General features: G+C 41.4%; 1 protein-coding gene across 1 annotated transcript in view; it reads left to right on the top strand.

Annotated features, from left to right (window-relative positions):
* The first annotated feature begins 3,410 nt into the window (after positions 1-3,410).
* LOC111976322 (uncharacterized) overlaps positions 3,411-12,745 on the top strand; it is a 21,675-nt gene continuing 12,340 nt past the window's right edge. The window contains exons 1-4 of the mRNA XM_070447742.1: positions 3,411-4,259; positions 7,857-7,991; positions 9,137-9,311; positions 10,224-10,333. Coding sequence (XP_070303843.1) covers positions 3,411-4,259; positions 7,857-7,991; positions 9,137-9,311; positions 10,224-10,333 — 1,269 coding nt within the window. The remainder of the gene's footprint in view (positions 4,260-7,856; positions 7,992-9,136; positions 9,312-10,223; positions 10,334-12,745) is intronic.

Below are 12,745 nucleotides of genomic sequence, written 5' to 3' on the forward strand. Positions count from 1 at the left end.
CCCAACACACCTCCATGCTGTGTAAGGGCTATTTTACCAAGAAGGAGAGTGATGGAGTGGTGCATCAGATGACCTGGCCTCCACAATCCCCGACCTCAACCCAATTGAGATGGTTTGGGATGAGTCCGACCGCAGAGTGAAGGAAAAGCAGCCAACAAGTGCTCAGCATATGTGGGAACTCCTTCAAGACTGTTGGAAAAGCAGTCCAGGTGAAGCTGGTTGAGAGAATGCCAAGCGTGTGCAAAGCTGTCATCAAGGCAAAGGGTGGCTATTTAAAGAATCTCAAATAAAAAATATATTTTGATTTGTTTAACACTTTTTTGGTTACTACATGAATGTGCAAAGCTGTCATCAAGGAAATGGATGGCTACTTTGAAGAATCTGTTTAACCCTTGGTTACTTTGGTTACTACATGATTCCATATGTGTTATTTCATAGTTTTGATGTATTCACTATTATTCTACAATGTAGAAAATAGTAAAAATAAAGAAAAACCCTTGAATGAGTAGGTGTTCTAAAACTTTTGACCGGTAGTGTAGATGTCTTCAGTCCAGGCAACTTTTTTTTCTGCAAATTGCACAAACTACTTCCTGTGGCTATGACAACATGTGACTGACAGTGCAGTTCTTTGCAGGGACTAAGTGACTTGATCAAAGGGTCAACGGCAGGAGGTGGTAGGTCTACATGTGATCAGACACAGCAGCTTTCCAGTGTCAATAATGCTTACTTTTTCATGTAGGCTATGATAATAGTAATGAAAATGTTGTTAAAAGTCATGGAAAATGTGTATGAACCATTTACAGTGAATAATCAGAGGTTGCATTTAAAATAGTTAAAGTATCCTSTATTATTACACTCATTAACAATATTCATTCGTTTCATGTTTAACACGAACTCCAAAATGATGGGCACAATCTTATTAGCGTACAAAAATATCCTATGGACTCCAATTGAGTTGGATTCTCATTTAATTGATTATTTGATTTTCACTCATATCTATAATTGAGAGATTTTCCTTTATCGGAAGAGTTGGTTGAAAAATATGCGTTTCCACGAACGGGGGAATGAATTAATATTGCGTAATTGGTTTTGTTTATGGGACTCCATGACAGCTGTGTCCACACTTGAGCACAGGCTTAGCCTATCGATATTTSAGAGAGTCTAAATAAAGGGAAATACGGTAAATCTTTGTATGCAGAATAAGGGCTGCAACAATAAGGGAACAAGGCAAATTGTAGGCTCCATCCAGTTATRGATTTGCCTAATTCAGTGTCTGCTCCATAATAACATGAAAAAATAAGAAATGCGTCTTGTTTAAACTCCCTTTGAATTACTGTTCATGGCTTATGTGGGTTTTCACCCTTTCTTGAAATATCCTTTGTTTTGGTGWGGTGAGAAAACGCAAAGGACATTAGCTTAGCTTGAAAACAAAAACGAACTTATTTAAGGTTGATTACCAGTGCTTGACTTCAGATGAAAGAAGCGCAGGAGCTGTCTTTTTCCAAGTCGGTTCATTAGAATATGTTCACCGAAATTCACAAATGACATTATGCTAAAGATGATAGGCAATTGTTGAGTGTGCTTTTTGTAAATTGTCATCGAATAAAAATGTCAATATGAAAATGTAATAAAATATTTAAAAGAGAAGCGTGATAAAATTACAATATAATGTATTACTTTTTTTCTCTTTAAAAGCCTGGGTGAAACGAGGTGAGATTTGATTGGCATGTATTCCCTCCCTTGGCAGAAATAAACCTCACAATTATCCAACACACGTCACTAGTTGCGACCATTAATAGGCATCCTATGAGTCCTATCTGATAGCTGGAACATGCGATATTCCAGGTCCAAATGACAGACATTTTTGTAAATAATAGGTCACAATGTTCACATTTTATTCTCTTGAAATTACTTCATAATTATTATTTTTTATATATTCGCGATTTACTTTCGAACGACGAGTCCATGTCATCTTTGGAGTACATGAAAAAGGAATGCTTCGCATCTGGGACCCTGTCCTCGGCTTCTCTGAAAGGAACATTTACCAAAATTCAGAAAAGCAGACGTAAACGAAGAGTCGCACCAAAGACACAGGAAGAGACAGACAGCGGCTGCAATATTTGCAGGTGTGTATGTCAATTGTGTGTATTGTTTTTATAAATGTTAATAGCCTACAAACCGAACACCTTAGTTTACTTTTGTAGGCCTATCCTATAAAGTGCTACGTTATMTTAGCCTTTTCGCAGAAAGATAGCCTATTTGATTGAGTAAGTYGACCAATTTATTAGCCTACACTCTTTGAAAGAAAGGTTCTGGATAGAACCAAAAAGGAAATTGATTCCATATAGAACCCTATATGGAGCCCAAAGGTTCTATGTGGAACCCATTTTGGTTCAGTGAAGAACCCATGGGGTTCTGATCAAATAACCCTACAAATGCCATATACACTGAGTATACCAAATATTAGKAACGCCTTCCTAATACTGATTTGCACTGGGTGTCATTTGGGTGGTGGACCATTCTTGATACATATGGGATATTATTGAGTGTGAAAAAAACAGCAGCATTGCAGTTCTTGACACAAACCGCAGTGTCTGGCATCTACTAACTTCCCTCATTCAAATATTTTGTTTTGCCCATTCACACTCTGAATGGCACACATAWACAATCCATGTCTTAATTGTMTGAAGGTTAAAGAAGGATTTCTGTCTACTCCAKMTTATCTACARTGATTGAAGTMGATTTAACAAGTGACATCAAAAAGGAATCATAGACTGACCAGGTGAAAGCTKTGWCATGGWACGAGCATATGRTCTTAATGTTTTGTATACTCAGTGTATGAAGCAAGCAATAGAYCCCTTTTTGGTTCTGTCCAGAAACTTTTTTTCTAAGTCTAATCAAACATTTACATCCTACACGTATCTATTAATTCACCAATAAATAGCAACTCAGCCTTGATTCCAAGGTTTTTATATGATAATGGTATAATTTTATAATATTTCATATTGAAAATCTATTTTATTATTTGTATTATTTAATCAGATCCTTATTTCTGTATGTATATGTATATATATGTATATATATATATATATTGCAGTTTCTCTCTCTCTCTGTGTCTCGGCAGTAACCGCATTGTTCGTCGCATCTTGACTGCTTGTCTGCTCTCGTTTTTGGCTCTGCTCGGCTCAGTCTCCGTCGACCTCAGCTCCAACTTGGACCTGCTGCGCGCCACAGAGGCCGCTGTCACCGAGCTGACTTCATGTAGGACCACGGCTATTCTCCAACTCATAGGGGAACTCCAAAACAGGAGAAGTCTATGCAGAAAGTACAGGAGTAACGAGACACACCAAGAAAAGTGTACAAGTCCACTGACTAGCATTTTACCAGTGATTATTAGACTTTGCACTGATATGGAGGGCCACAGAAACAGTCAGGGTAACCCATGCAGCGAGGAGTTGCTGGAGTTCAGCCAGAAACTTAGGGAAGATTTGACAGAATTTCTGAACACAACATGGGMAGTTGAGGACAACAATGACATGTCCGTGTTCTCCTTGACCATTGTCAGACTCCTGGACATTTGGGGGGACATGGAACAGGACATTCGTCAGGTCAAGCAGTTTTCAGACTGGAAAGATGTCCTCTCACTGAGACTGATGGTSACATTCCTGGAACTCAACCACCAGTTCAGTGAACTCCCTTCCGTAGGAACCCAAGCTGACTTTCACAAGAAGTGGATCCACGCACTCAGCCGTCTAGCCTTTGCCCAGCTCTTGTCAGAAACGCTAGAGGACTGCTGGGTGGAGAACGTTCACCTAAAGCTCAACCTGACCAACAGCCTCAAAGTCGACCCATACATCTTTGACTCCACCCCCTGGCAGATCCCAGCGGTTGGCACGGTGGGAACAGTGGGCATCCTCACAGGCTCTCAGACTGGCATCCAGGCTCTGAGGGATACCCAGGCGTGCCTGCTGGCTGGGGCGTTGCCAGCTCTGAAACTCCGATCCAGGGCCATGTTCTCAGGGCTCAGCATGCGGATCTCCCTGTTGACATTGGCCTGCCTGATCTATCCGCTSGTGCTGGTGTCCTTCAAGCAGATGACAGAGTGGATCCAGAACTATGCATGCAGCCTGCAGGAGAGGACCGAGGACCTGAAGCGCCAGAGACAGCTGGCCGAGGACCTCCTGCACCAGATGCTGCCCAAGACCGTAGCCAAGCAGCTGAGACAGCAGAAGCACGTGGAGGCGGAGAGCTATGAGAAGGTGGGTTTGATTGATCTGAGRAGATTTGGGATTTCAGTTCCATCATGTCGATCAATTCCATTTCTTGCTGCGTCTTCATTTCCATATCCCATGGTCATCACTATCTGGTTATGCTGGAGAGTTAGGAATTCAAAATTAGCCACAACKCTTCAGTGAATCCCTCTCAACATTATAAAGAACCATTTGGAAGAGAAAAGGGTTATTTGTGTAGAGCAAATAACCTCTCACTACACAAATAACCTCTCAAGATTCCTGTTTTCTTTATAGCACACTCTAACCACAACMTTTAAGTTAAAGAAACTCTTTAAAATGTCTATAACCAACTTAAATATCAGCAAGATTATACACTTTCTCTGTGACACTGGCACAAGGTGTATTTTCATGCCGCCTCCCCTCTTCCTCATCACTTTTAGCATTGAAACAAATTAGTGTGAGGGCCTTGTAAAGGACCGTATTGGTGCAATACTTTGGCAAGATCACCAAACCAACGCGCTGAATGATCCCTGCTTTTGGTTTCTTTGTTCTTATTGTTGTTGTAATTGCCTATAATTACAGTGTTCCATATTCATTAGGAGATAAAACGGGTTACGCAGGTGCAAATTGCATCCAGCTCATTGAGGTGCTTGAAGCAGCTGGGCCAAAAGCACTCTGCTCAGGGCTATTAGCTACCAAAGGGGATGTGGTCCGTTTTTACACAGMCTTCTTTGAGTTCCAGCAATGGAACATTCTGAAAATGGAACACAATATTAGCACAAGAGTATAATCTGCAAACATTTGTGTATCAACATCATGACACACATGAGGAAGGTCATACTGTCTTAGGTCATATAAGTTAAACAGTGAAGGCCATAAGACAGATTCCTGGGGAACCCTCAAAGACACTATAAGTATACAATATAACTGTGCAGTACGCTTACAAATGACACGCCATTGGTTTGCTCATGTTTACCGTGGATCACTGTCTCTTTTGTAAAATACTGTAGATTGAAATCACAATGGCGTCATGCAGTTATTATTTTAGAGGYGACACAAAGTACGTGTTGATGGAGGGGGGGTTATCGGAAGTCGTAGAATTTAGAATTTTTTTAAACACCTGAAACAGCTTTTTCTTGAAATCTAGAGCCATAATCATAATGCCTAAATCTATGTGAAAAATGTGTCTATTCTTTTACATAAGTTATCTAAGCATACATCTTTAACAGTTCAATTATCATTTTAATTAATTATGCACATTATGCACAAAATCAAATCAAAGTTTATTTGTCATGTGCGCCGAATACAACAGAAACCTGACAGTGAAATTCTTACTTASAAGCCCTTAACCAACAGTGCAGTTTTTAAGTAAAAAATAGGTATTAGGTTACAATAGATAAGTAAAGAAATATATATTTTTGTTTTTAAATGTAAAAAATAATAGTAGCAAGGCTATATACAGGTGGTACAGCTACAGAGTCAKTGTGCGGGMGCACCAGTTAGTCGYGCTATTTGAGGTAATATGTAAATGTAGGATTAGTTAAAGTGACTATGCATAGATGATAAACAGAGAGTATTAGCAGCGTAAAAGAGGGGTTGGCGGGGGGCTGGAGGGGTTTGGGCGGGATACAATGTATWGTCCGGTTAGCCATTTGATTAGCTGTTCAGGAGTCTTATGGCTTTGGGGTAAAAGRAGTTGAGAAGCCTTTTGGCCCTAGACTTGARGCTCCGGTAKCGCTTGCCATGCGGTAGCAGAGACAACAGTCTATGACTGGGGTGGCTGGAGTCTTTGACAATGTGTAGGGCCTTCCTCTGACACCGCCTGGTATAGAAGTCCTTGATGGCAGGCAGCTTAGCCCCAGTGATGTACTGGGCCGTACGCACAACCCTCTGTAGTGCCTTGCGGTCGGAGGCTGAGCAGTTGCCGTACCAGACAGTGATGCAACCAGTCAGGATGCTCTCGATGTTGCAGCTGTAGAACCTTTTGAGGATCTGAGGACCCATGCCAAATCTTTTTAGTTTCCTGATGATGAATAGGCTTTGTCGTGCCATCTTCACGACTGTCTTGGTGTGTTTGGACCATTCTAGTTTGTTGGTGATGTGGACACAGAGGAACTTGAAGCTCTCAACCTGCTCCACTACAGCCCCGTTGATGAGAATGGGGGCATGCTCGGTCCTCCTTTTCCTGTAGTCCACAATTATCTCCTTTGTCTTGATTACGTTGAGGGATAGGTTGTTATTCTGGCACCACCCGGCCAGGTCTCTGACCTCCTCCCTACATTAATTCCATAAGAACCTTTATACCTTATAAGTTTAGTACAGCTGCCGCACTGGTATATAGTATCCTAGTATCCTACAAAATAATTAAAGCAATTTCAGTCATTTRTAAGGMARAACAACCTTGCCAGCAAGCATGCCAGCATCCCAGACCATTATTCCTCCTCCACCAAACTTTACAGCTGGCAGTATGRATTGGGGCAGGTAAAGTTCTCCCGGCATCCGTCAAACCCAGATTCGTCCGTCAGACTGCCAGATGGCGAAGCGTGATTCATCACACCACTGCTRCAGAGTCCAATGGTGGCGAGCTTCACACCACTCCAGCCGACGCTTGGCATTGTGCATGGTGATCTTAGGCTTGTGTGCGGCTGCTCAGCCATGGAAACCCATTTCATGAAGCTCCCGACGAACAGTTCTTGTGCTGACATTGCTTCCAGAGGCAGTTTGGAACTCAGTAGTGAGCGTTGCAAACAAGGATAGACAATTTTTATGCACTTCAGCACAGGGAGGTCCCGTTCTGTGAGCTTGTGTGGCCTGCCACTTCGTGGCTGAGCCATTGTTGATTCTAGACGTTTCCACTTCACAATAACAGAACTTACAGTTGACCGGGACAGGTCTAGCAGGGCAGAAATTTGATGAACTGACTTCTTGGAAAGGTGGCTTCCTATGARGGTGCCACGTTGAAAGTCACTGAGCTCTTCAGTWAGGTAATTKTTCTGCCAATGTGTGTCTATGGAGATTACATGGCTGTGTGCTCAATTTCATACACCTGTCAGCAACGGGTGTGGCTGAAATAGCCGAATCCACTCATTTGAAGGGGTGTCCACATACTCCTGTATATAGTGTAGTTAGACAAGCTGGTCTAACTTGAWTGATAGCCTGAAATGGCTTGGAAGCTAGTTACTTCATAAAATTGCTAGGTGGCTAGTATTACAGAGAAACAACAAAAGATTTTAATTTGATTTATTCATCAAGAAGTAATCAATAGTCAACATACATAGCTTGATCAAATTCATTTACAAGCACACCTCCTGTGAGTCCTGCCCATCTTACTAGGGAGAATAGCGGGGGTACTCTTTGCCTGGTCCAGTTAGTGTGCCCCCTRCGCTGACACATCTTTTTATAAATAATTATGACAAAACATTGGCTTAAAACTGTTTAGTAATTAATTTAACATCTGAAAAATTAAAAACAAGACAAATCTGAGGGGGCATGTGCACATGATCCTCCTATGGGCATAAATAAGAGAGAAATTAATAGAATTACAATGTACTGACTGTACTAGCACTCGCAATTTAACATATGATGAGGCCAAGAGAGACATCTTAAAAATGTTTTTCTGTACAGGTGACTATTTTCTTTTCTGATATCGTTGGTTTCACCACTATCTCGGCCTCCTGCACCCCTCTGCAAGTCGTGGAGATGCTGAACAACCTGTACATGTGCTTCGACACTCGCATCGACTCCTATGATGTCTACAAGGTAAGACTGAACTGGGGTAGCCTACATGGAGATTGGATTGGACCAAAATCTTTCTTGCCTAATACTTACTAAAACYAAATACTTTGTACTACCCATACTACATACTATTTTGAACAAAAACGGAACAAACATCAACATACTAAGCTCATCCATACTGAGAAGGCATCATCTAATTCGCAATGGGGTTGTTCCCCCCCATTCCTTCATTTTGATACAGCCCATCCCCTTATCTGATTACTAGCTGTTGTCAAACATATGTGGGTCTGATAAGACCACTCAATAGTGTGCAGCGAATTCATACTAGACAAAAAGCCTAAGTAAGTTGTCGTGGAAAATTGCAAGATTATGTTATAATGCTTGTATTGCATTATAATGGTTGTTTTATTCGACAGAATAGAGTATTCTATTAACTATTGTGTGTCTGTTCCACTGAGGATGGGCCTCTATGAGATAGCACTGACAGAGGAGATTTACGATATATTTGGGTGATGAAACCTAAAGAGCATTCCAGATAACATGAGGTATTGTTTTTGTGCTATGAAGTACCAGGAACGAGATTAGAACCTCGTCTTAGGGACCAAACTGAACGATAATTTATAGCGAATGCTATCTGGCTATGGGATACTCCTCTCTCTCAAGTAAAAGTATTTCTTTGTGAACTGTTCCTAAGATCTGTGGTTCGTCATGTAGGTTGAGAGGGGTGTATCTTGGCTATAAAAGATATTTGTAATTTTCTGTTGTGACTTTCAATGGTTCATTAGAGATAGCGCATCATTGAAAGTCAAATGCTATTGCAAAGCTCTTATTATTAAAAATGTAGTTTAAGTATAACTCTGACTGGTGTGTGAAGTATGTTTCTCCTCATTTGGTAAATACAAAAATAAGCCAGCACAAAGTGTGACATCCTGGCATTTAAAGCTGTAAAATTTTATATTTTTGCATACTCAAAGCGCCTACTATTTAAAACACAATTATGTGTAATCGGACACTGCCTATGTCCCAATCTACATACTAGCATATTATTTAGTATGCATGGCCAAAAAGTCACTTCATACTAAATAGTGTGTAAGTTTGAGTATTGGGATGTTTCCGACCTATCTGAAATTCACTTATCATGAGTGGACCCATTGTATTTGCTCCCCCAGGTGGAGACGATAGGCGATGCCTACATGGTGGTGAGTGGGCTGCCTGAGAGGAACGGGGACAAGCACGCTGACGAGATCGCCAAGATGTCGCTGGACCTGGTGGCAGCAGTTAGACAGGTGGCAATCCCCCACATGCCCAACAAGAGACTGCAGCTTCGCGCAGGCATACACACAGGTGAGAGAACYCACACASCACGCACKCACACACACCTTTCTTACCCATGTACAAATCACATAATAATTTTTGGTGCTGGAAAAATACCTGATGAACTCAACTCAAAGCATCAGCCTATTAGGTTTCAGACATGGGTACGCAAGCAATATTTCATTCAATTCAAACAATTTTCATTTCCTGAGAGGGAACTTTATGTGTGGTAATATACACTGAGTGTACAAAACATTAGGAACATCTGCTCTTTCCATGACAGACTGACCAGGTGAATCCAGGTGAAAGTTATGAACCCTTATTGATGTCACCTGTTAAATCCACTTCAATCAGTGTAGATGAAGGGGAGGAGACGGGTTAAAGAAGGATTTTTAAGTCTTGAGACAATTGAGACATGGATTGTTTATGTGTGCCATTCAGCGGGTGAATGGGCAAGACAAAATATTTAAGTGCCTTTGAACGGGGTATGGTACTAGGTGCCAGGCTCACCGGGTTGAGTGTGTCAAGAACTGCAATGCTGTTGGGTTTTTCACGCTCAACAGTTTCCTGTGTGTATCAAGAATGGTCCACCACCCAAAGGACATCCAGCCAACTTGACACAACTGTGGGAAGCACTGGAGTCAACATGGGCCAGCATCCCTGTGGAACGCTTTCAACACCTTGTAGAGTCCATCYTCCGAACAATTGAGMCTGTTCTGAGGGCTAAAGGGGGTGCAACTCAATTTTAGGAAGGTGTTCCTAATGTTTTGTACACTCAGTGTATATATTATATATTGCATACTTATTGCTGTGGTAGGTTTGATTTCAGTCTATAACCTGATTATCTATCTATAACCAAGGGTTATTACCAAAGTAAATATCCGTGAGTATATTATGGTGTAGCAGGCTTGTCTTTCTCTTCATTTGCTCTCCTTGCCCCAGGTCCATGTGTGGCAGGTATTGTCGGCTACAAGATGCCCAGATACTGCCTGTTTGGAGATACTGTCAACACAGCCTCTAGAATGGAGTCCACCAGCCTGCGTAGGTGTACGGCATGCGTGCACACACACACACACTCTCCTCTCTTTTCGGGACAAACATTCCACTTTTCTCTCTGTGTGTGTGTGTGTGTGTGTGTGTGTGTGTGTGTGTGTGTGTGTGTGTGTGTGTGTGTGTGTGTGTGTGTGTGTGTGTGTGTGTGTGTGTGTGTGTGTGTGTGTGTGTGTGTGTGTGGTGTGTGTGTGTCAGCTCAGAGGATCCACGCCAGCTCAGCCGTATACCTGGCTCTGATGAAGGACGGTGCCTACGACTCCAGCTGAGAGGAGAGATCGAGGTGAAGTAAGGCTTCTCTATTGACACTGGGGAATAATAGCATACCCCTGAAGTCTTCTTTGAGGGAAATATAGTTCTATTTTTAGTCCTGGAATAGGCTAATCTTGCCTGGCTACCCAGACTCCTGATCTGTCCAAACACTACGCCACGCCCACGGTTTCTTCTCCGCAATGAGTCTGGATCTGACACTTCCCAGAGTATGAATACATTTGGTCCAGAAACCGATGGGTTGGGCCAGAGCCAGAACACACATGGGTAAAGCAGCAGTTTGAAAATTCGTCTTTGGCTTTGATTGGTTAGAGACGATCCATTTGCTGAAGACTTTTTGTGCAACACCCCTCGTGCCCCTGGTCACCACAAAGACAATGATGGCAGTTTCAGACTAAGGTATGTAGAAAAACAAGCAGCAGAAGAATTTAGTATGAGTCGTCAGAAGGGCTTTTACGGTGACCGTATACCGCCACACCAGCGGTCACGAGTCATGACGGCAGTCAAATTCACGTGACCATTTAGTCACGGTAATTAGGCTTCTACAAGCTCTGATGCTGCTGCTGGTCATTAGTAGCCTACCAAACTTGCTAACTGCCTGACACTCAGCACTCTATTGTCCCTCTAATCACTCTGACATCAATGCAAATGTGATCAAAAATCGAATCAAACACTTCATGAGAGCCCATGAGCTCATGTTGCGCAARGTTTCTATATGCTATGCAATTGCGTGAGAAAACAGAGTGATGGCCTCTATTAAAAAGAGGAGGGTCCCATCAGCTTTCTATAGACTAGGCCTACTATATCCTATTTATTTCTCATCTTTCCTAATATTAAGCACATTGCTTCTCTTTACAACAGGAGTATAGCCTACCTGGCTAGCATGAAAATGAACCCACCGGAAAAGCGTTCTCCAATCGCTATTTAAAAGCATGTATTTTTTTTCGCTGCCCTTGTTTCGAGACAGGTGCATGATGATGGTCCATTCTAAATCCAAAACAAATTTCACACATATATTATTTAGTATATATTAAGACAAGATTAAATCAAGAATAGTGTAATGAGTGACAATATTAGCCTATCACTTGTGAATGATATACAGTACCAGTCAAAAGTTTGGACACACCTATTCAATGGTTTTTCTTTATTTTTACTATTTTCTACATTGTAGAATAATAGTGAAGATATCAAAACTATGAAATAACACATATGGAATCATGTAGTAACCAAAGTAACCAAGTGTTAAACAGATTCTTCAAAGTAGCCACCCTTTTCCTTGATGATAGCTTTGCACATTCTTGGCATTCTCTCAACCAGCTTCATAAGGTAATCACCTGGAATGCATTTCAATTAACAGGTGTTCCTTGTTAAAAGTGAATTTGTGGAATASATTTMTATTTGTTTATCACTTTTTTGGTAACTACATGATTCCATATGTGTTATTTTATAGTTTTGATGTCTTCACTGTAGGTGTGTCCAGACCTTTGACTGGTACTGTATATATATTTTTTACACATATTTAACCTATTTTTCGGGGGTAGGCACAAAACTACCTTCATACTTCCATTTGTTTTTTAAACCGGTACTGGTTACCTTCAGATGAGTCCCATGACACTTGTGGGAGTTTTGAAGTGTCTGTCCTATAAAGTGCATTCAGAAAGTATTCAGACCCCTTGACTTTTTCAATGTKTTTTTTTTACATTACATCCTTATTCTAAAATTGATTAAATTGTTTTTTCCTCTCATCCACCTACACACAGTACCCCATAATGACGAAGCAAAAACAGTTTTTTTTTTTTTTTTTTGCAAATGTATTAACAATAAAAAACTGAAATCAAATTTACATAAATATTCAGATCCTTTATTCAGTACTTTGTTGAAGCACATTTGGCAGCAATTATAGCCTCGAGTCTTCTTGGTTATGACACTACAAGCTTGGCACACTTGTATTTGGGTAATTTCTCCCATTCTTCTCTGCAGAACCGCTCAAGCTCTGTCAGGTTGTATGGGGAGTGTTGCTGCACAGCTATTTTCAGGTCTCTCCAGAGATGTCAATCGGGTTCAAGTCCGGGCTCTGGCTGGGCCACTCAAGGACATTCAGAGACTTGTACCGAAGCCACTCTTCTGTTGTCTTGGCTGTGTGC

This window comes from Salvelinus sp. IW2-2015, linkage group LG17 (assembly GCF_002910315.2).
Source record: "Salvelinus sp. IW2-2015 linkage group LG17, ASM291031v2, whole genome shotgun sequence".
Classification (NCBI taxonomy): domain Eukaryota; kingdom Metazoa; phylum Chordata; class Actinopteri; order Salmoniformes; family Salmonidae; genus Salvelinus; species Salvelinus sp. IW2-2015.